This window comes from Pempheris klunzingeri, chromosome 23 (genome assembly GCF_042242105.1).
Source record: "Pempheris klunzingeri isolate RE-2024b chromosome 23, fPemKlu1.hap1, whole genome shotgun sequence".
In the NCBI taxonomy this organism is placed as follows: Eukaryota; Metazoa; Chordata; class Actinopteri; order Acropomatiformes; family Pempheridae; genus Pempheris; species Pempheris klunzingeri.
In genome coordinates, this window is record NC_092034.1 from 7762983 (window position 1) to 7788207 (window position 25225).

Sequence of the window (25225 nt, forward strand, 5' to 3'; positions counted from 1 at the left end):
AAAAGTTCACATTTTTTCCCAAGTAGCATCTAGTAACACTTACACTTTGCCTCCCACACTTCTAGCCCTTGGGCTGGCTTAGCTCACTTCAGCCCTCTTTAACCGGTGGCCAGACTGACTAAGAGAAACATTGCTAAACTGTGGTCTGCAGTAAACTCCACCTGATGTTATCCAAAATGATGTACTGCAGGCGTTGTGTCTCTGATTAAAGAAATGAATGGACTCCCAGTGTGCCTGCAGTGTGTAAACACCATTACACTTAACTTGTAAAATATATGCTATCAGGTTTGTGCTTGGTTAAAATGCAATAGTGCATATATACCAGTTTTGGTTACTATAGAAATGTCCACATCGATCAGGCCACAGGGCAGCTGAGAGATGAGAATATGTAGAAGAAGCTGTGTTGATATTTGGACTGCAGTCAAACCCTGGTTCCTATGAATTTGATCAAGTCTGGCAGGTATCCTGACTGCACAGTAATGACTGACTGCCCCACAGGGAATATTAGCTGCAGAAATAATGGGAACAATTGAATTTGAAGTATTTTCTGGAACTTTCTGTACATTGTGATGGCTGACGTCAGTTCTCTGATCCTCTTTGAAGAGGAGTATGCTGGCAATTTTGAGGAATGTTAACAATATTCAACCAAAAATAAGCAGAGTGATCCTCGATCATTGAAGTGTGCACTGGCTGGCCAGCAAAAATTGATTTTGTCACTTTGTTTACTACTCTGCCTCACAGCTGCATTGGTCAACAGTGTCATGATTAATTTTTCCTTGGGGGTTTACTTGTTGGTTTTAGGGGCTTCAAAGTTGTGTCCGCTCCCATTAAGCTCTCAAGCACCTCCATCTGGTGCGGACGCTATTGAGCAAATAAAAACCTCATCTCACATTTAGAGTGCTGGTCCCTAAGCTGTTTTCAACAGCCTGCCAAAGACAGACCATATTTGCCTTCATTTAAGGGCACTGCCAGCTGTAGAGTTACTGTCAAGAATCCTGTGCCACACTGTAGATGTATCTCTCTGAGCAGTTTTACTAGAGCCCTTCTCCCTCCTCTGCTGGTGCCTCATTATAGTCACCACAAGTCATGTGATCTCATTACCTCATGTCTTTGACTGGCTCTTAAACTTAACTGCTATGGTCGAGCTTGGTTGAACACTGTTCCGTAATTAGCCCAGCGTGTCAGAGCTTGACAGATTTTCTCGAAGGCGCGCATGTGAAATTTTCTCTCAGCGCTCATTATGGACAACCTGATTCAACAATATTAGATGCATGAAGAAGAATTTGACCTCTTATCATAGCTGGCAGACCGCTGCAATAAGTAAAGCGAAACATAGAATTAAGAGATCTAGCATTAAAGTTTAAATCCGTGCTTAACCGTCATGTGATCTGTCTGTGCCTGTTTTTCCAAACTCAGTCGTGTTTATATCACATCACATATAACATTTCATATTTTGCCATGGATTTGCTGCTAAAACCTGCTTCATCCCCGAGCACTAAGAAAGCTGTATTCATCAAACATTCTCAGAGATTTACTACATGTTCTTGATAAAATTGCCTGCAGTATGGAGCTTAAGATGTATTTACGTTGGCACCATATCTATTTTTACTGTTGTTTTTTGCCTTAGAGTGTTTCTGTTAGTGGGGTTTTTCCGCCTTTTTCCCGCCTGATTTCATGCCCTTTCTTCCTGGGCATCTTGGGCATAATCCCAAACTCTAATAGTCTAACATTCAATAAATAGAAAAGGCTTCTCCTGCACTTGACCCGCCATGGGCGAATGCCTTCCAAGGACATTAGAAAGCTCCTTAGCGGAAGCCGCTTCGACTCTTACGTAAGCAACGGCACCCCCACTAACATAGTTTAGGGGAAGAGAGAGAAAGAGTGTGGGAGAGGGAAAGTAATCAGAGAGAGGAACAGCAAAGACGAAGGAGAAGTTGGCATGAAAGAAAAAGAGAGGAGAGTGAAAAGACACTGTGAAACAGTTCCAGCCAGAGCCAGTCCCACGGGAGTCTAACTGCGCCTCCTTCATTAAAAAAAAAACGTCCTCAACTAATCCCCGTCCAAATACTTTCCCTCTTAACATTTATGTGTCCTTGCCTGTTTTGGATAAACATTCTTCCTCATCCCTCTCCCCATCCCTCCATACTCCAGTGAAGCGCGGCAGGTGATGGGGCAAATTTAATCAGTATGTCCTCCCCACACACATGCACAGAGCGAATAGATATGACTAATGTCTTCATTTAGCTTTTAATTACCATGCATCCTCCCAATCACCTGCTGAAACCCAGTAGAAACCTACTGCAATCGGGGGCGCTCATCTCACTTCATTTCCCCTCCCTCCGCTCCTTGTCAACACAGAGGCAGGCTCCCACACATGTGCGTTGGAAGTTGGAAATAGATTAGTGACACTGATACACAGTGACTGATGTGCAAAGCAATGAGTTTTCCACAACAGGCCAACGAGAGGGACGCTTATCGTGTGTGTGTTAGTGGAAGAGTTTTTTTTTTTTTCCAAAGTAAGGTAGTGTTGGAAAAATGAGCTTGTGGCTGTGATCAGCCCAGATGTTCTGTTGTGATTTACATGAAAATAAACACAGCTAGCATAGCTTTGTTTTAAGGTGTCACAAGGCCAAAAGATTAGTAGCCCCTGGAATAATTGAACATAAAAATATTTGTTAGGCTGTGGGAGAAATATGCAGCTAGTTGAGAGCTGAGTCCTTCCACAGTAACACAGCTGCTAACAGGTGCACAACAACAACCAAGCAGATGAGCTGCGATGTAGCTCCAGCCCTCCTGCTGCTCCTATCAGTAATGGGAGAGGCGAGTATCTCCCAGACTGTCAAAGTAAAGTCCCACACTCTCGATTTCAGTGCCGAGCAGTTACACAGGGCTGCCAGTCACTGCTGCTCTCTGCCACACTGCGGATGTGTCAGTCATTGTGCCAGGCTAAACTCATTTGAGCTAGCTAGTCTGGTGAGCAGCAGAGCATGACGGAAGACAGCAGCCCTCGCTGCTGAATCACTTTGGCTTCACCTCATCCCCCTGCACTGCCTTCTTCTTTTAACTCCTCTGACACTGCCATGATGGAGGCAGACCAGCACAATCAATAGCCACGAGAGACACAAGCAGAAAAAGACAAGACAAGAAATCTGTGATCATGCACATCCTATGTTTTGGGGCCTGAAACTTGAATCTCAGAGCAACAAAGGCCATCACATAAGGAATAACGTCTTTTTGTAAGCAAAATGTCAGGCCCCAGCCAGGAGGCTAAAGACAATCAGAGACTCAGGAGGCTGCCAGTGGGAGGGCTTGTTGTCATCCACAATGAGCCCAAGCCAGCAGCAGCACGGAGTGGTCCCCTCACACATTTATAGGCGTTACCTCACCCTTCTCTCCTTCGCTGGGAGATTCCCCCTGTGGCGTGTTTACAGTTGGAATTGTCTGAACTGCCAGAATTTGTGACAAATGTGTTGAGGGAGACCCCCCACTGTGGCGTGTGTGTTTGTGTGTTCAGTCGGCACTCCTCACTGCTGGTCTCCAGTGCTCAGAGTGGTGCAGCAGTTTTCAGTGACGAGTTGATGTGTGCATGTGGAAGTTAGTGTTTAAGAAAGGAATGGAGTTGGATCAACTGAGATTTTAGAGTGTACGTGTCCTGATCCTCATCTGAGGCGTTTCACTTTTGTTTGATTGTACCTTGTTCCATTTGTGTAACCCAAAACTTGGCATCAGTTTTTTTCTTCAATTCCCTTAAATACAGTACTGTTTAAATGTTACCTCTCAACTAAGTTCATTACATTTCAGCGGAGCATGGAAACCAAACTGTATTAGGTTGTATGAAGCAACAATTTGTTTTGCAGTTACTGCTGCTTTTCAGTGACAAGTCTCAACACAATAACTGTACAACCTTCTCTTTAAAAAGGAAAATCTTTTCGTGAACTGGCTCTTTTGAGGATTTTCTGAGGATGGTGGTTATGTTATTTATTCTTTTCTGTAGGAGAAATGTATTACAACAGACGCGGCAACTTCGAAAAACATCCCACAAAAATGTGTTTTTGCTCCTGCGAGAGCACAGTAAAGTTAACCTGTGGCCCTTGTTTGTGTGTTTTCAGGTGGTGGACCTGTACTGGGGCGTGGACCCAGAGGAGTGGGACAGTCCAGAGCTGCAGCGACTGAGAATGAAGCTCCTGGAGGAATGTCTAAAGACCTCAGCAGGACCGTGCTTTGTTGTAAGCATTACACACTACACAGGTTACAGCCCCAGGTTGAAACATAATGGATTTTGGATGTAATCTAAGTTCACATCGCTTCGCGTCCACACTTCACATCACAAGTAAAACATCTGTTAAATCAGTGTCTCGCCATCCCTCTCTATCTCATTACATGGCTCTGATATGGCATTCGACTGGATTGTTCCCAGGCTATTTGCTTTTGAAGATCAACCAGCAGTGTGAAACCATCTAATAAGAGTGAAATCAAATTCCTCTGGCAGACCTGTCTTTCTATGAGTTGTGGCACAGAGGTGCAGTCCTTGAAGTCTTTTCATCACGGCTTTTGTACACAGGATGTGTGTGTCCAACCAGTGTGTGTGTGTGTGTCTGTCTATCCTGGTTGACAGTGGATAAATATATGATGTAGAGTCCTTTCTCAATCTCCTTTTTAACATGTACAGTTTTTAGGTTAATGATATTTTCACTGCAAAAAAATAAAAACAAAAGTGGAACAACTTCGCAGGAGTGACAGTAGATGCTAAGTCATCTTTGCTGGAGTGCAAACAAGAAGAAAGTATCAGAAAGTATCTCAGGCGAGCATATTGGAAATACTGAAAATCCATGCCAAGCTAAAATTACACTTGTATGAATGAGTTATGTGAAGTCCTCTGCAAGGAGAGCGAGAGAGAGAAAGAGAGTGGCATGAGGCGTAATTACAGCTGACATTTCAGTGATCTTTTTTAGATAATTTTAGGCCACATAAAAAAGAGAAAAAAAAGTCAGGCACAAGGAAGGAGAAGGCTGAAGAGAGGGCGGTGACAGGAGGAGAAATTGATGGTGAATTATTCAAATGGAACAGATCCGTTTCTAGAGGTTGAAATTGAGGTGAGAGATCACAGGGAGAGGTAATGCATTATGGGTAGGACAGGAGCCCCGGTCTCCAGGGAGCTTAATCTCCTTCCCCAGGAAGAGTGTTGTATTTTCTTCTTCTTCTTCTTCTTCCACCCTGCATGCACTGCTTCCTTCTGCCTCTCTCATTCACAGGTTGTTTTTCTCTCTCACACACAAACAGGCTCGCAAACACACGTCCCACTGCATAAACCCTGCATCTTAATTATTCATTCTAGTTTATTTTCAGTGGAATGACGCTGCTCATATCAGGTCAATGACACCAACGTTCTAATCAGAGGTAAAAACTTCAGAAACGAGAAATTACAGTATCTGCCTGCATGACTCTTCCACAGGTTAAAAAAGCTGATTTATTTAGCAGCTTCACAGCTTTTAGTTGAACAATAATAATAATGTTTGCAAGCATATCTCAACCTCAGTGCAGCAGTTTGGGATGTCATAGAAATTAGTAGCCAGCAAAGCGATTATATCACCCACAGGCAGACCTGCAGAAAAGTAATAAAACAGCATTTTGGGGGGAAAAAAAACTACTGATGTCACCAAGCACACAAAGCACACAGCTAAACAGAAAGATCAGCTCACATGTGTTAGCACAAGCAGGAAACGTGACAGCTTACCTCTGTGAAGTAAGGCAGGGAGTTGTGGCCATCACAGGCAGTGACAACGCAGAGAGTCAGGGAGCACTGGTAGCAGCACTGGTAGTGTGACACAAACACAGTTTGTACTTTAAAAGCTCCCTTAAAACCACATCATCAAACAGGGAAGCTTCTTTGTAAACACTATAATAGCAGCAGCAGCTAGTGTTTATAGCAGAATTAGCAAGTGATCAATATGGTAGAGCCCTTGAAAAAGTGGGCAGGGCACTGTCAGCTTGAACAGTCCACCCTCTACCAAAGGGTGCATTTGATACATGTTACAGCAGCTAGAGTATGTCATGTGAGTGTAGCAGCAAACATGATCTGTTTGCCTGACAGGTTGCAGACTATGAATTACATGTATTCATATTTTGGTGAGAGAAGTATTTCTTGCCACATCTTCTCTCATCTGCTCTACTGGAAATCCACACTCTTCTTTCCCAGTGTGCTTTAATATTGCAACAGTAGGAGTATTTCTTACAGATATTGCCATGGTATTGATCCCTGCACTCTGAGTCCAGGAGTTTATGATGTGTCTGCTGATTAAACTCGAGCACCTAAAGACAAGAAAGCAGACATTGTGCATGCATTGTGAAATCTGATGTCATGGCCCAGTGAGACAGTGAATGCAGTATTGGTCTGTACATGTAAGGTCAATCAGACTAAACTAGACTGAAATGACCAGATCTGAGTTGAAAAGAAGTGAGACACTCTTCCCCCTTTTGTGCTGCTGGCACTGTGTTTGCTGTGGTTTTGTACATGCCGCACTGATTTCATTCATTCCCATCGGCCCTGCTGCCCTCTGTCTCTGCTGCAATTTCACCATCTTAACCCCCGACTGACCTCAAGCAAGACCACACAACACAAAGAGGGAAAGTAGGCACACATAAACTCAGGTACGCACACACATTCACACACACACACACACACACTCAGCTCTTTGTTCTTTCTCCCTCTGATCCACCTTTCCTCCCGTCTCCTGCTCTCACACACTCCCACACAGGCACATACAAACAGAGCATCTTGACCTGAGGCATTTTCTCTGTCATGAGATTGAGAATCACTTGGGGTGTACTCTAACTCTGCGTGATACACACACTTTACACCTCTCTACACGCCCACACAGTTAAGAGATACACACACACACACACACACACACACACACACACACAGTGCACCCCATCTGGCCGGTTAAATGTTTAATGACATATTCTCGGTGGTGAATGAAAGGTTTTATGCAGTCGAGCCCACAATAGCTCCACAGAACTATGTTCCATTCAGTTTTGTCAGGGCCAGCTGCTGTAGTCCCTGCAGCCGGGCTCCCCCGCTTGCCGCCACACAGGCCCAGCCGGCCCTGTTTCCAGGATTGGGTAGCTCCGAGCGTCAGTGGCGGCGGGTCTTTTGATCAGGGACTTGGATCCTCGTTTCTGACAGTTCTGGGTTGTCTGGGCCATCTCCGGAGTGCCATTGTTTATTTTTACAGGGTGGTAGACCTAGATATATATGTGAGGACGGGGACGCCGTCAGCAGAACTTAGGGTCTTGTGTCTGCAACAACATACAGCCGGTTTCAAACCGTGCCTGTAAGTCTGTGTGTGTTTTCTTGCGTGGATGTGCGTATCATAGATCAGGCACATCTCTTGTGTGCTTCCAGTTTTGTCATTTTGCTCACTTTCCTTTTATTCATCTCATTGTCTTTCTTCTTCTTTGTCCATTTTAAACTCGTTGTGGTCACCATGCAGCCGCTTATGGTTTCCGCACACTATTATCGTCACCCACCTCAAACGCTGCTCCCCAAGTGTCACCCCCAGCTAACACACACACACTCACACACTTACATACACACAGCCACATGGCAGTAAGAGGAGACTTCAAAGAGAAGCTGATCTGGGTTCTGCAGCCCACAAACACTGTCACAGAGCCCGGTGCATGGATCAGAGGGGAGAAAGGCATGGACAGAAGAAAGGATGAAGACAGATGATCTCAGAAAAACAAACTAAATTTGCATTGATTATTGATGTAAAAGACAACAGAGGGGGTGTTTCTATTGCTGAAAAATGGATGGATAAAAAGAAAGAGAGGAATGGAGGATGGGAGCTTGAAGTGGGAATAAGAGGTTCCTTAGAAACGCTACAGAGGAAACAGAGAAACAGGACTGGCATGCGTAGTGTAGGTGTGTTTCTTGCTGCCACAGGGGATCTGTGCAACAACTGGAAACCCCTTAATACTCTGTTTGGCAGATAAATCTCTCCTCATTCACCTTTGCGAATCATTCAGTGCTGCGCTGTACTCCAGGATCAAAATGATAGCATTTATATCTGGTCTAACCTCCATATCTCCTCCATGTATTTCTGAAAATAAAATGGTTTGTGAAATCAAAACCATAAAAACAACAAAGTCCCTTTCATTTAGCCGGCATGTGTGACCATCAAAGATTTAGAGCTGTCTTAGTTCATGAGACAGAGACTCAACTGTTATATAACCAGCTTTTTATTGGATATGTCAGTCTTCCTTTATGAGTATGAATCAATCGGAGCGAGTGTTTTTCAAAGGGCACTGCTGAACACAAGACAGGTGGCAGTGCAGGGTTGTTAAACACACGTACACACGAATACACACACACACACACCACATCACACCTGGGTGAGGGGGGCTTTTCTCTAACCTGTCAATGCAATAAAGCCGGTTTCCATGGCGATAGCAGGGGTTGGCATGGTGATGGTGTCATTGACCCGGAGATTAAGCATGACAATGAGCCATGTCTTTTTTTTTTTCTTCTTCTTCTTCTTCACTCTCCTTGCTCCCGCTCTCCAACAGTCTCAAATTCCCTTGTGTAAAAAACACTAAAACTTGATAAATGCCTCAAGGACGTGTATCAGCAAACAGTACGCAGCCGCCCATCCAGTTCTTCTGCTTTCCCCCCCCCCTCCTTGCCTGGCTGGCCGTGTCGCAGGTTTACTGCATGTAAGAGGATAGTTGAGGATACTGTAGCTCTTATTTTCTCTATGCTTCTCCCACATTCAGTTAACATGATGTAACTGCTAACATGATAGCCGAGACTGGCTGGTTTACCTCGCAGCTCCGGCGGAAGTTGATACACAAATAATTTGCTACAGGAATCCAGTAAAGAAAGAGACCTGCAAGAATTGATTTAAAGAATGACGATGGAAATGGTGTCTGTATGTTTGTGCTGTCATTCAAACACTGTATTTTTGCTGGTCTGATGCTTTTTTTTTTTCAATATACTAATTCAGCAAAGTTTAATAAGATAATGTTCAAACAGGAGCCCAAATCCACATGATTTTCAAGTGTGTTGTTGATTGACATTACTGTCCCACAATAAAATGTGTAAAGAAAATAGAGGAGTTAGGGGCCGATGGACGATGATGGCAGAGAGTCAACCACTAAGCCTCTACCAGCATGACATTGTAATTTAACAGCCGCCACGCCACACTGGAGCTAAACTGTCCTCCTTTGCTGCACTCGTAGTGCACTCATCAAGTGGCACATTTCCCGTTTTCTCACTGTTAGTCCCTGCTATGTTTTTCTTCTCCTCAACAATGCTCCAGTTTAGTGTAAAATATACAATAAAGCAGGGTACCAGGGGACTAATCAATCAGAGGCGGATCATGCCTAAACGAGGTCTTCACAGAATGTTGGGTGGGGAAAAAAATCATGGCTATGTCCACTTCTTATATGCAGTCTGTGATTTTAATGGACAGTTTTTGACAGTAACAGTAGTGCAAAAAAAGCTGCATCAGGATTTGATGTCAGTGAATACAATTTACTGTTAGGGTTAGTCTTTTCATGTGATATGTTGACAATAAGAAAAAAAAAATACAATATCAGCAACCTTTTTCTTAAATTGCCAACTCACATATAGCATCGTTTCATGTTTAGTTATGTTACAATTACGGCGTACTGTATCCTGTCAGCTTGTACTATGGAACTGGCTCACAGCAGAATTAAACACTGCTCTATGAGTGAGTGTACTCACTGGAAATTAAATATTTCTGTGATCAGATCATCTGTTTCGTTTTAGAGCCATTTCTCCCTCTGCAGTGCCAAAGCTTATTCAGCAAATATCAGAACAGTTGACTGTGTGTTTCATTGATTGATTGACTGCGTGAGTGATTGATTTGTTTATTCATACTGTAGCTGTGTACAATATCTTAGCTGCCTCTCCCAACTGGCTCATCAGATAAAGTGCACTTAGCCAGAGTATAAAAGCCCTTCCAAGGATGAAAAACCAGAGGAGGGAGGGAGGCAGAGAGGTGCAGCTAAAACTGGAATTGCATTTGGCCCCTATGTGCTTTGCCATTGTCACTTTAGCCTCCTGTGTTTCTTGCACCTGCGTCTGCTACATTGTAATAAGACCTACTACAAAGAGGCTCGCACACATGCTATACATGCAGACACACACACACACACACACACACAGAGGAGTGAAGTTTTAGCTTGTCAGCTGCCATGCTGTAATCCACTTTAGATAGCCTCATTTCAGGCCTGCTCTCTGGCTAAGACAGCAGTGTTAAAACCACCCGGCAAATATTTGGACATTTTTCATAGCTTGGCCTCGGTTAAGTTGAGTGGGTAACAGAAGTGACAGTAGATTACTCGCAAGGGTGGAGTGTTGTGACTGTGTGTGTGCGTGTGCTGATGTGTCTGTGCATTTGAGCACCTGAATTTGTCATTTTGATACGAAACACCAGTTGGTTTTAGCCTAATCTCCACATCGCTACACACACACACAGACACACACACACACTCGGCTGGTCACACACTCCATTCATCCTGCTATATCACCGCGAAGCAAGCTGACAGAGACTTTGTCAGCAAGTTGGAGAGTGACTGTTCTCTCTATCCTCCCTCTCCCTCTCCCTCTCTCTCTCTCGCTCTCTGTCTCACACACACACACACACACACACACACACACACACACACACACACACACACAATATGTCTCTCTCTCTCAGCACTACTGTAGCTCAGCCTAGTGCCTCCATCCTCTACTAACACATCACTGCAGCACTGCGAGTCATAGAGGGCCATGCAAAGAGGATGGATGGGATGACCTGCACAGCAGCCAAGTGGTTTAAGAATCTGTCCCACCTCAGAAGATCTAAGATGTCTCTTATTTGTAGGCTGTTGTAGCTCAAATGGGTAGATTTAATGTTACATTAGAAATGGAAATGATGTCAGAACGAGATAAGAGTCTGATTGTACATTTCTCGTCATCATAATTAAAAGAACACTGGGTTTAAAGGGTCAGCTGGTGCGGGATTTTCAACCAACCCATGGAGGGACTTAATTAGCTAGCAATAGTTGATAAAATCGGATAGAAACAGTTTCTCCACAGGTAGCCAGACAAAAACGAGTTCCTTGAATTAAATACAAAAAGTAGTACTTAATAACAGTTTCCATTTAAAACACAGAGCAAAAAAAAGAAATTGTTTGGATTACGTTGTGTATTGGGTTCACATCTCTGGTGAGAAAAGCAGAGCTGACCATGATCTTTCAGCAAACATATGAAACAGTAATGCAGTTAATCACGTTTTTAAGCATCCTGAGCTAAAACATGTATCTGTCACTTGAAATATTTCAGGCTTGAATGCAGCTCATGACCTTTCCCATCAATCCCATCCGAAGATAGTGAGCAGCCTGCCCTGGTTATCTATTAAACTCTTTGTTTTGGCAGGAAGAGAGCACAGAGAGTTACACACGAGAGGGAATCCCTTTACTTTCCTCTTCTGTCTGGTACTTGTATTTTCTGTCTGATAATGCACAATGCTTGACTCGTATTCTGTACTTAAAGAAGAACTATTCTCTAATTAGGCTTCTCACTTTATCGGATGTACTTGAATACTCCAGTCACAGGAGGGTTTATTCTTTAGCTAGCATGGTTTTTTCTTTTTAACCCTCTTGTTTTATTGCAAATACTTTAATATTTAGGGGATTTTATCTTTTGTACTTTCTTCCCATCTTCTTTCACCCTTCAGTGCAGGATGCATATATTTAATCCACTGTTTCACTGGATAAGTGGGTCAGCTAAATGTTTATGTAAGGGATCCAAAGCACAATGCACAACCTTGAAAATGACACCTCCTCCTCCAAAACAACTGATACCTCACATGTAACTATACTTTAAATCCAAAAGAAGCAGTGAAATGAACCTTTGCTACCAATTTGTGCAACATGGCTCCAAAACTGCATGTATGTAAATGAATCCAGCACAAGCATTTGTGGATTTTGAGAGTGGGCCGCTCCTGCAGACCGTGCCACATGCCATCATCTGATTCTGCTTGTTCTCTGCATCTGTTCCCACTGCGAATGCCAAGGGAACGAGGAGTCCAACATGGAATGGCTTTGAAGCGTCATTGCCACAAGCGTAGCAACGTAGTTTTCCTGCTCATTGGAGCTCACAGACATTTGGCTTGTCCCTCACTCGCGCTGTGTCTTAGCCCCGAGGCCCTAACTGCATGTGAATTACGACACATGGAGTAAAGATCAGCTGGTCATGGAGCGGAGGGTTTCCAGGGAATTTTTTATTTATTTATTTTTTGCCGCCATTGTCCTCAAATGTGACTGATAGAGCACATCATGAAGCGTGCCAGGAAATGGCCCAGATCATTTCCGATGGTATTGAATCGGCTGCCACTCAAAAGCATGCGCATAGATGCCAAGGGGAAGAATGAGGCCTATTGGAGCTTACAGTAGATATGCCATGTGGAGTAGGAGATAATAGCAGGATGAAAAGGCCACTATTTAATTTGATGATGCGTAATTATGCAGCTACTGTGTTGAGTGTTCTGGTTTCTGACTAAAAAGATGGTGGAGAGCGATTGTCGGTATTGGCTTTGGTGTTAATGATGATGATGATGGTGATGATGATGATGGCAGTGGTCGTGATGATAATAACTTGTAGCACAGAAGCATACTTAAATCCAATTTCACAGTCTTCAATTCTGTTCTCTCAAATCTACATACGTCCCTTTTAATTAATGCATTAATTTCCTTTCATTTAAAACAGCCCCATCTGTCCGACATATAAAGCAAATCTGCTCATATTTTTTAATACTACTGATTACTGAGCATTAAGAAATTTGGCCAAGGCTGTGTTTTACGAAACAGTGTGTCATTCAAGCATTTTTCTGTGCAAAAGCAGAACAAATCTCACTGAAAACAATGAATTTTGAACAGAGATTGGTACTGCTTTTGTGATACCCATCAAAATATCTACACAGCATCCAATACGCACCGAGAGCCACCATCGACTGTTTGGCCATGTAGGTTTCATCCAACTTGTGTTCCTTTTTCCTTTCTCCTGTTCTTCATGTCAAAACTGTGCTACAAGACAGACTTGAGCCATTACTCAGCCTCCATTTGCTTTAATTCCTCTTTTACATACCTTTATGTAGATGACCTTTACGTTAAACAACCCCAGGTTTTTTTTCTCGCCTACTTCGTATTTAAAGTGAACACTGTACATAAGTGGTTGTGTAAAGCAATTTCTGTCCAAGATAGTGCTGTCAGTATGCATCATAGTGCACACAGAGTTGGGGCTGTGGTGGCAGCTCCATCCCTGATGTCACAGACTGGCGGGTGGATGTCCCCACTGCACCAGAGTTGCGCCCGGGGCTCGGAAATTGTCTTAAATAAGTCGCACTGTATGCATCATTGACTCCGCTATTCACCCTGCACCACTGATCCAAAAAATAAGAGCCCTGAAACAGTTTGAAGGATCCTCATGATACACATTTCCTGGCTCACTCTCTCTCACCTTCCCTGCCCTCTGTGTTTCCTTCCTTCCTTCCCCTCTTCAGGGTCTGGTGGGAGAAAAGTACGGCAGTATCCGTGTGCCAGGGGAGGTGGAATCGGCGGAGTTTGAGATGATCTTGGATGCAGCTGTGGAGGCGGGGCTGGACACACACATCTTGGAAGAGTGGTACTGCAGGGATGAAAACTCTGTGCCACCCGCATACTACCTCAAACCCAAAGCCCAAATGCTCAAGAACTACCAGAACTCAGTGAGTCCAGCTACTACTGCAGTAGCAGAAATGGGGTTTGTTGGTGATTCTATGTTATTTTATCCACATGGATGTTAAATAGAGGCTTTAGCTGTCCTCAGGCTCTGTAGTTCATGAATTAAATTCTCCTTTAAGAACATATTTTGTATGCACAGAAAGGAAAAGCAGCTTTGTTTAGTGTTTGTGGGCAAAGTTTTTTGGTCTCAGGCAGCTCTTGAGCCCCTTTGAAGTCCTGTGCTTTGTTTGCTTAAAGAAAGTTTTAGTAGACTTGCAAATGACAATAAAAGTCAATTACCAACAAGCATAGTTCATTTTAAACCAAACTGTTTAGCTTCTGAGTTCCACCTTCTCATTTTTTCCAGAGCTTTATTGAGGTCATAAAACATCTGACTGAGTCTGGTTAAAAATCGCACAATAAAGTTGCCTTGAGTTTCACTTCAGTCATAAAAGCTGCACATTGTTAGCCAGTGTAGCACTTCAACACACTTTAGTATGCTAAAAACAGTCAAAAAGGTTTAATATTCAATCATACCAGTACATTTTCAGCCTGCATAAAACTAAATATTTCTCACATGACGCACAGAATATTCCCTTACTGTATGTTCGTGTACAGCCCTTAAGAGAACATGAATAGCCTCCTCCCTCAGTACATGAGAGTGCTTCCTCTACACTGTAAAGTCACACTGTCCTCTCCCTGGCCCCCCGTCCTTCATAGATGGAGTCGAGCAGCGCAGCCAAGACCAAGAATGACAAGGCCTGGAGGAATGTGTCGGAGGAGATCAAGAGGATCTTCAGAACAGCGGTGCTGCAGCTTCAGGAGAAGGGGACCATGAAGAGCGCTCAGGCCAAGAAATTCCTTTGCTCTGGTTAGTTTCAGGTCGACTCTTCCTCACATTTTGATCTTTTCAAGTCACATCATTTGAAAGCGGCTTTTCAAGATGGAACATGTCTTCCTGTCAGATGGGTAGCTCTCTTTTATCTCTCTGATTGATCATTTGACCTTTAATTTGACAACACAAATTTCAAGCTCTGAATGCAAATAATATGATTCAATGAAAAATGACAATCTTATATCGAGACAATTAGTTGACTGAAGACAGAAAATAATTATGCAACAATTGATAATCAGTATGGACATCATGGATAATGGGCATTTTTCCTAATTTTCATATTTTTCTAACATTTTAGACCAAACAATTGATTGATAATGAAGGTTGATACACAGTTAGCATCTATCTACTAAAACAAACAAGTCATATCTTTTCACACACAGTATTTTTAATAGTTGTAATGTTGTGTAACAGTGCATATCTTGTTGAAATCATATTTACATGCCACAGTTCCACAGTTTTAGTTGCAGAAAAATAATGATTCTTTTTTTAAATATAACATTATACATTCAGATGCGTAAAATCAATCACATGGCAAAGGCCATGATTTAATGAGCGGGGCTCTTGTGTAGGCCGTCATCTTGTAACTAAATTGATAACAAGAGATGAAATGTAATCAGGATGTGTCAGACTCAGCTCAGCGGATGACAGTGATTGATCGATCACACTGTGCGTTCACCTCGCGGTCATTCATCCAAACAGGGTGTTTGCTGAGTGACTTTTAAAGACCACTTGTCCTCTTTTAATTAATACTTTTCACTATATCTTTTAAAGGCCATTATGCAATATTTTCAGTGATCAGGGTAATTATTGAGTGTTGTGGTAGTCATTAATCCATTTGCCAGTTAATTTGGTTCTTCAAAATTATTTTTCACCAAAGGGGCCAGCAACTTATAATCAAGTTTTTTAAAAAAATAACAGTTATTCTTCATTTCAGTAGCTCTCCAAGTGCAAAAGGTAAAAGGAAAACTAGTGACATTAAACAATTCCTCCCACTGTTTTTTTCACACTGTAAGGTTGGTCTACTGTGCTCCATATCTGCTCTCATCTGTAAAAGACTCACCCAGTTATTGCTGAATTGTTTGGACAGCACTGAACTAATCTTTCAAGACATCTCTTTTTCTTGTCTCGGGCTGTCATTGTGGGAGATAATCCAAGCAATATGCTACTAGGATCTGATGACAAGTTCTTGCTTTATATGCTTGGCCTCGTTCTTATAGAGCAGACGCAGCATGTAGTCTTTTTCAGGGTGGAAATAAAGAATGGTGCAAAGCCAATTAAGTAATTGTCATTCAAATTTTATCATTTCACATGAAAAGGAAGCAACTCTTTTGTGTCAGGAAACTGTGGGTTTTTATGCACTTTAATTGAGCACACTGGGCTTTAAGTGGTGCTTAATTTTGCTGTATAGAGGAAGTTGTGGCTTCTCCTGGAACTCCCAAATTTCCTTTCACACTTTTCTCTCTCCCACCTAATTAGTAGGCTACCATGTGAGCAAAACTACACAGGAGATGCTGGCAGAATTTCAGTCAGCCTGCTCTTTGTGGGGGAGCCTGTGATACAGTTCAGTGGAGCTGGCTTATGTGATTTTATCAACTTTGTTTCTTCTTAAATAAGGCTCAAGAGAAAGCTATCTAATCGGAGGTTAAAGGCTTCTAAAATCTGCTCAGCTTTCCTCCTGAAAGAAATCTAAATCCTTCATCTGCATCTCCATTAGGCGTCTTACAACATACCAAATACGATTCTGTAGTTTTCAAAAGTTTTTAGATATAGAGAAGTAGAGGAGACTTGTTAGTGATGCCCTAAAACACTGACTGAAGTTGTATTTTTCTCTTATTTCAGCCTTGGAGGATGAATTAGACTTTGCCCTTGGGAAACAAACTCCTGCCTTTCTCAGGAAATGTGTCTGCTACATTCGCAAGATCTCCAATTTCGACCGCTTCGCCAAAATCCCCGAGATGACCCGATACATGGACATCGTGGTTAGCGGCGATCGCATCATGCGCAACCAGGAAGCCTACGAACGCCTTCTGAAGGTGCGGGACGAATTCATCCCCACCGTCGTCGCCGCCTCCAACCTCCGTGTCTACTCCTCAGTCACTCACTGCGACATGAAGCTGGGCTACTCCCAGGAAGTGGAGAGCCACTACGTAGAGGGTCTGTGTAAACAGTTCTACGAGGACATGGTGGACATCATCCAAGCCACAGTCCAGCAGAACTTTGACACAGAGACTGACCCGCTGTACGATGAGATCCTGCAGCACCTGTCCCTCTGCAAAAGCTACGCAGAGCTCTACAAGTTCAAGACCGAGTCGCTGGATTACATTCAAGAGTATCTGATGCCATCCAAGGGGAGCAGAATGTGCCCTCTGGTGGTGTACGGGGGGCCTTGCACTGGGAAGACACTGCTGCTGTCTGAGGTGGCCAAACAGGTGAGATTTGAGAATATTTTAATAATGATTGTGGTGTCTCTCTCCTTTTGTGCGATCCCCGCCCCCCCTTTCCCTCTCCCGTTGGCCAGCTCTCGCATTGTGTTCATGCTTTTTCTTGTCTGTCTGTCTGATCTGAGCATGTGTCCATCTTTGTACAACAGAGTATGAGGGGGCGTGCAACTGTTCATCTCTTCTCATCAAACGCTTGCTGACCATCTGTGTGTGTGTGCCAAGAGACGCTCCATTGCCATGCACATGTCTCTAACTTCCTGTGAAGCCATGTGTCTGTGCACGCATGTGTGTGTGCGCACCTGTGCACATCTGCATAGAATTTCATAGATGTGCATTCGTTTTGCTTTTTTAAACATTTGTGTGGCAACATCTGTAGAGAAGTGTGTGCACAATTGGTTCTTAAAGTGAATGCGTGTGCAGGAGCCGTATTCTCTGCTCACTCTCTGGCTTTGTGTGCGCCATCTGGCTGCCGGGCTACATTAGGATCACACCATAGCCAAGACCACACAGCAGACACCCACAGACCTTCCCCTCCTGTCCAACCTTTGTAGTAACTGTCACACTAAAACACTCATTTGTCATCTCAGTTCATTGTGTATTTGTATAAATGTTACAAGGTGCAATAACACCCATAAAAACAGAAGAAAACCAACGATCAGAGCCTAAAGGTCAGGATTAACAGGGGACATAAAATGAAAAGTAAAATTTGAAAATGAAAAGTAAAAGAAGCAGCACAAAGTCTAACAGCACTAAGTAGACGTTAGTTATATATGAATAAAGGTGATGGAGGAGGAGGTATGTAAGAGAACATGAAGAGGCATGGCAGGCAGGTTTTCAGCACCAGGTGGATCTTTCAAAAGCTTCTCTGTAACATGCTGACAACCGAACTATGTCCTCAAGTGAAAAGGTTTTTTTAGAAACAAAAGGGAAAATCTGCTCTCTTAAATCATCGAAAAAGTTTGTAGAAATTCACAAAAAGCCGCTTTATCCATTTAAAGTTGGCCACAATTAAAAGGAAATGGCCTGTTTTGGCTAAAATGAATGAAATGATTAATTCACATGATTGTATTGATAGTATGACTTATCAAATACTGCACACACGGATTAGCCCACAGATTTGTCATGCAACCCTATTACACTAATACACATACAGTGTGTGAGTGGGGTGTACTAGTGTTTGAAGGACAGAGGGATGTTATTAGATTTATGGAGGATAGAGCATAAGTCCTCAGGGGCTATTACTCTGTGTGTGCATGTCCACAGGGTGCAATTCGCACCTGACCTGTCTGGTTTGATTCATCTGACCTCTGGAGCATTTGTGTCCGCAATGTGGAGCTCAGAACACACTGGATGTTTTAGAAAACACAGGTCCTGTACGGCTCTGAGTGGACAGAGGTATGGTTTGATTGTGATGTGACACAATACAGACCGACTGCAAGAAAAGCAAGTTGTAATACAAAAGAAAGTCTATAGATAACCGTAATGCACGTGGTAATTATATGAGTCAAACCCATACATTTTAAGATAACAATAAAATCAATATCTTGCGACATTAGACTCTAATATTAACAGTGGAATAGTACACAAGCACATGCAAACTAACCACAAACGGAGAACCTCGGTGCGGTTAATAAAGTACATATAAGTGAGAACAAATGCATCTTGTGTTTGATACATGATTCAACCCAGTCGACTGAGATAAGAGGAATCCGGGTCAAAATGTCTTTGTGGGACTCAGGGCAGAGCTTTGTGTTTCACAGTGATCTGTCTGTCTTGTTTGCACACTGTCTCAGGTGCATGCACACACTTAAATGAGTTAGCTGAATATGTAAAAGTGGCAAAGAGACAGATAACGTCAAAAGGATGTTTTATTTGTGCTTTAACCTGTTCAGTTCACCACAGTAATTACTGTAGCGGAGTTCTGTGATTAAAGCAGGTTGTCGTATCATCAGCCAAATTTTACACAGTTACAGAATAATGATACTATCAAATTATACATCAGACTACTGTTAAATAGATCATTATAGCATGAAATACAGCAGTGTGTAATGGGTTCCTAACAGTGTAATAGCTGCTTTGACACAATTGGAGAATATTGTCAATGCAGGAATGAGTCCTCAGAGACTGCAGAAGGCCCATGATAATGGCTGGCATTTAGCGTATGTAAGAATCGGGTTAATTAATGTTATGTAGACTTTCATTTACGGCTGATTGTAATAGTGGGTATTAGGCTTGTGCGTACAGATTCACAAAAACTATGTTGAGCAAAAAGTGCAACTCTACTGACAGATACGGTGTCTCTTTCTCTCCCCACTCTCCCATACTTCCTTACACACGGCTAAATGTGGAGTAGGCGTCAGTGTCGCCCTAAAAGTGTCAAGTAACATCTTAATGTCTCCCAAAATCTCAGCTGGGCCATTGCTTGAATTCATGAATGAAATTATTATACAACCAAGCCTCAAAACTGGAGTAGTGTTCATTCATAGAATGTTTCTCATGATGAAATGAATTATTTATATATACGAATGAAGTCTTTATATATATATGACTTTGAGAATGTTACTTACTTAATACTGAGCTTTATACATTTTTGTATGTTATTTTTATGTTATTTTTACTACCCTCCTTGTCATGCTAATGAGCCCTGCCTCCTTCTGTTAGAATAACAATTAATGAGGTCCCTGTGCCCCCACTCTAGGGCTTTGCATATTCTAGTTGTTTGACAATGTTTCTTTGACCAGACGAGCAGAATATAATTAATTCTGTAAATAAAAACAAAAGTCTGAAAACATTCTCCATCGTAAGATCTTTATTTGTCAGGATTCTTTGATTTAACATAGTTTATAGCCCTATGTAAGTATCACATGTGCTATTAATCCTTCTACTAAATATGTATTCTAACAATCATCTCTCAATGCTGTGTTTCAGGCCTACACATGGCTGCAGACAGAGATGGGCCCTGAAACTGACCCAGTGGTCATTGTCCGTTTTATTGGCTCCAGCCAGCTCTCCACAGACCTACGCAGCCTCCTCCAGAGCATTTGTGAACAGATTGCACTAAACTACCGCTGCCTGATTCACTTTTTGCCTAACAAGATCCAGGAGATGAGGGAGCTGCTGATCAACCTTCTAGGGGAATCCACATATCACAGGCCCTTGGTCATTGTCCTGGATGCCCTGGAGCAGCTATCGGATGGCGATGAAGTTCGCAAGCTGTGGTGGCTCCCCATACACCTGCCTCGGACAGTCCGCATTGTAGTTTCAACATTGCCCAATAAGTATGGCATCCTGCAGAAGCTTCGAAACCTCATCCATGATGAGGGGTATTATGTGGAATTAATCCAGAGGGACCGCAAGGTCTGCAGCCAAACATTAAAACAACAGTTACTGGGTGTGAAGAGAAAGGTCACCTCAGGCCAACAGATCTATGTCAATGAGGCACTTGCTAAGTGTACTTTGCCAATGTTTGTCAACCTCATCTACAGAGAAGTAGTTCATTGGAGGTCTCACAAAGATGTGGACGACAGGTCCCTGTGCTCCACCGTGCATGAAAGTATAGAACAGCTCTTCTACTCAGTGGAGAACAAATTGGGCCAAAGATTTGTCTTCAGAGCATTAGGATATATCACCATGGCCAAGGCTGGGCTAACTGAGGTGGAGCTGGAGGATATTCTGTCCCTTGATAATATAGTTCTTGGTGATGTAATTGTGGCAACTTACCTCAAAAACCCCTTGAGGATCTGTTATGATTTGGTTGCAAGGCTCAGAGAGGAGCTGGATGGTTATCTGGTGGAACGTCAGGTACGTAATGTCACCTTGATGGTTTGGGCCAATAGACACCTGCATCTTATTGCCCAGAAGCTCTATCTTAGCAATGAGGAAGACGTCCATCAAATGCACAGCCTCCTCGCTGAGTACTTCCTGGGGGCATGGTCAGGAGGAAGGAAGAAGATCTTCACTTACGATAACAACCATTTCACATCCCTGAATATATCTCATCACAAAAACCCCCACCATCAGCAGTCCCATGAAAAAACGTCCTCTGACAAGTACTCATATGACAGGCAGACACCCGAGCAGCCTTGGGTGTTCCAGTGCAATCTTTTGGAGCCTGACATTTTCTTTGTCAACCACAGGAAGATGACAGAGCTGGTGTACCACCTTACCAGGAGTGGACGCACCGATGACCTCATGTTCGGTGTCATCATGAACTTCAGCTGGTTGTACACAATGATCAAGATTGGCCAATTTGAAAAGGCTCTAACAGACATTGACCTAGCTTACAGCTACACCCAAGAAAAAGAACTGAAGTTCCTGGCCACCACTCTACGTAGCATCAAGGTAAAGGTACTGAAGAATCCAGCATCGCTGTCTGCAGAACTGCAGCAAAGGCTCCTACCAGTTGTCACCTCCCTCCCCAAGCTCAGACACCTCCTCCTGGAGTGTGACAAAGATGGTCCGAAGTACTGCTCCATTGTGCCTCTCCACTCCTCTATGGACGTTACCTACAGTCCAGAGAGGCTTCCTCTATGCTCTAGCTACATGCAGATTGTAGAGATCTTACCCACTCTAGCCCCAAACATAGTCCTTGTAGCCCTGGAAGATGGGTCCGTCAGCACTTGGGATGTGGAGACCAGACAACTTCTAAGACAGATCGACACAGCCAGATCTGTTGTACTGGGAATCAGGCTAACTACTGATGAAAAGTATCTGGTCGTGGCCACAACCAAAAACACGCTGCTCATCTATGATAATCACAAGTCCTGCCTTTTATCTGAGGTTGAAATCAAGGGGTCCAAGCATGGTGGCGTCACTGGTGGGGTGGCCTTCATCAATGGTTTTACTTTGTCCACCCATCATGCTTTGGCTTGGCTTGAGGCTAGCAAAGACGTCAATGTTATTGACCTACTCTATGGTTGGCCTCTCTACCAGTTCCATTGCTGGTATGAGGTGACTTGTGTCCAGTGCTCTCCAGATGGAATGTATGCCTTCTGTGGCCAGTACCTCAACACTGCATCCATCTTTCATCTGGGAAATGGGGACAAGTTGGCCACTGTGACCTCTGAGTTTTCTGGAGGATTCGTAAAGTCCATTCTCGTCCTGGACACCCTCAACCAAATGGTGATGATTGACAACGAAGGCAGTTTGTCAGTATGGAACACCAAAGAGATCACCAACCCACGGCTGATGGAGGATTATGATTGTAGAGGGGACGATAGTGAAGTGGTGAGCATTGAGTTATCTGAAGACCAGCGCGCCATTCTCATCTGCAAGGCCAGAAGCATTGAGGTTCTAGACACAAAAGTATGGAAAATGGTAGAGAAGTTCAAAGCCAAACGCACTGAACGCTTCGTGGCTGCTGTTCTCTCCAAGAATGGACAAAGTATTGTGGCCTCCATGGAAAACACCTCCTCCATCTTTGTCTGGAGGAGGGATAGTGGACAGTGCATGGCTAGCCTGATTGAGATCTCAGGTGCCATTGTCAAACTCATTAAATCAGTCCACCACAACCTGCTCCTCTCTGTTGCCAGCAGTGGGGTGCTGTCTGTTTGGGACATTGACATAATCACCGCCATGTCCAATATTGACAAAACAGGCAAGAAGATTCAGACCTTGCAGCTGTCCGGCAGAGAGGATTACGTGTTTACCATGGATGGTTCGGAAGCTGTCCACAAGTGGAACTTCAGCACTGGCTTTATAGAGACAGTCTTTAAGCACGAGGGCATAGTGGAGAACTGTGTCTTAACCTCCTCAGGGGATCTCATGGTGACTTCAGATGACAAGTCCAGTCAGTACATCTGGCAAACCACCACTGGAGAAAACATCTTCCGCATCAACGGACAGAGAATATCACAGTTGCTAATCACTCACAACGACCAGTTTGTGGTGTCCCTGTGCGAGCAGAATGCCTCCAGAGTCTGGAGGCTTGCTACTGGGCACAAAGTGTGCAACATCTTAGTCACCCTCCAGAATGCACTGATCACCACAGCAAACACTTTCCTTGTGGGAACCTCCAAAAACAAGCTCCTCGCTGTCAGTCTGTGGTCGGGCAGCGTATCCAAGAAGTTTGTCTGCGATGATGGCATCACTATCGTCAACTTCAAGCTCATTCCTGACTGCCCCGACTGTGTGGTGTTCATCACATCCACAGAGACCGTCTTCATCTGGAGTGTGGCAGATGAGTCTGTCTGCAGGCGAGTCCAGCTGCCAACCAACTTCCTCAAAAATCTAGAGGACTTCCAGATCTCCCCCAATGGAAAACTGGGAATCGTCTCCAAAGGTGATGAGAACATTAACGTCCTGGATCTCCACAGCGGAAAGCTAAGGCTTGTCCATGCTGCAGGCATAATTTGGCGCCAGAAATTATCGAGAGACGGACGTTACCTAGTGTATGTCTGTTTCCGGAACTGTGATGAAGACGATGATGCTGGTGTCGTGTCCAATCTGATCGTGATGCGCCTTGCTGATGGTAAGAGCATCGGCACATGCTCCCTTTACAAGACGCCCACCTTCCTGTCTCTCTCCCAGCGAGCACTAAACATCATCATTGGCTTTGAGGACGGCAGCATCGGCACATACACAGTAGTGGATCGTGTGGACGCTGCCCTCAAGATAAAGATAGCGACCTCCAACAGCCGACAGATTGTCAATAATGCCTCGCAGAAGGTGCGCCCCAAATGTGGCAACCATTCCTTTAAGACGGTTGCCGACTGCATTTGGAGGGAGTCAACTGAGGTGTTCTCCAGGGACAGCCCTATCAACGTGTCTGACTCCGGTGAGGGTGAGTCAACCACGCCTACAAAAAAGACTGAATTGCTGCAGTAATAGGTGGAAAGGAGAGAAGCGGGCGGAGTTAGGATAGGCGGGTGGAGATGGGTGACGAAGTTTAGAATCTCTGGGGTTGCAGTTGATTCTTGTTTACAGCCACGTGATTCAGCTGCAGATGTCAGCCCGCTGGGTAGTTAATGGGCCGACCATTTAAACGCTGCACTCAAATTATGTATTAATTACTTCCAACTTATGATACAGTTTCTCTTTGTTTTACACATGAAGACTGTTAGAAAAATACTATGTTTTTAAAAAGAGGAAAAATGTCAATTCTGTGAGGTATTAGTTTGCCATTATGTGTCCTTTTGCATTTGAAGAACAAAGTTATTATTCAAATGTCTTGGTCAAACATTTTCAAAGCCATTCCAGTGATCTTAGCCACTTTCATTGTACACACTCTTTATTTACATTGTGCACATCAAGCCATAATGTTGTTCTTAAAAAAATAGACAAATAAATAATACATATTTATGTTTGTATCTACATCAGTCGGTACTGTACAAAAAGGAAGAACTATGAACATATGTACATATCCCTTTTTGGCTGCTGCAATTTGTGCAACTCCTTAAAAATGTTATGTTGTGCTTAATGCAATCAAAGTGAGTGCCTGGAATTTAAAATGTTCTTTATGTGCAGAATACAAGATTTATGAAAATGCAGGGAATTTGTAAACACAGTACACACAGTGACATACTACTTGCATTGATGTTAAATCTAAACGATCAGTGTACTCAAATCCAGTCAACAACATGAGAAATGGATGGCACTGCTCTTTGTAACGGTAGTTGTAGAAATTTCTTGGAACGGTTTACGTAAATTTGATGTGAATTTACCTGCAGTTCCATCAGTTTGTGTGCTGTTTGTTTTAAGGGAAACACCACTATTGAGCATACAGTGTAGCATAGCACCATACACATTCACGCCTTAACCAGTGTACTTGCTTTAGGTTTTGTGGAATTTGTTCAAATGTTCCAGTAGAAAAGGGCCGAGTGGTTAGCCAAACGTTGACTGAAACAACTTGGCCATGTGAATATATTTAGAGGTTTAGACAGTAGGTGGAAGCACTTTATGAGTGGTTTGTGAGAAATTATTAGATTCATCATATGAAACATTGTATAAATTGTCTAAAGTGATCTAGAGGTGTCTTAAAATAGGTTTTGGATTTGCCTACAAAAATACACAAGGCCATCCAGGTACTTGCAGGCTACAGCTAACTCATTCATACTTCAGTCTCTATATATATGCCTGGTATTAATACAAAAATAAGAGTTCGTTGTCTTGGGAC

The 25225-nt window shown here is 43.3% G+C and overlaps 1 protein-coding gene across 1 annotated transcript in view; it reads left to right on the plus strand.

The window, feature by feature from the left end:
- LOC139223097 (NACHT and WD repeat domain-containing protein 2) overlaps nt 1-23937 on the plus strand; it is a 39831-nt gene extending 15894 nt beyond the window's left edge. Inside the window, exons 4-8 of the mRNA XM_070855032.1 lie at nt 4110-4226; nt 13575-13778; nt 14494-14644; nt 16511-17100; nt 20041-23937. Coding sequence (XP_070711133.1) covers nt 4110-4226; nt 13575-13778; nt 14494-14644; nt 16511-17100; nt 20041-23937 — 4959 coding nt within the window. The remainder of the gene's footprint in view (nt 1-4109; nt 4227-13574; nt 13779-14493; nt 14645-16510; nt 17101-20040) is intronic.
- The last annotated feature ends 1288 nt before the right edge of the window (nt 23938-25225 follow it).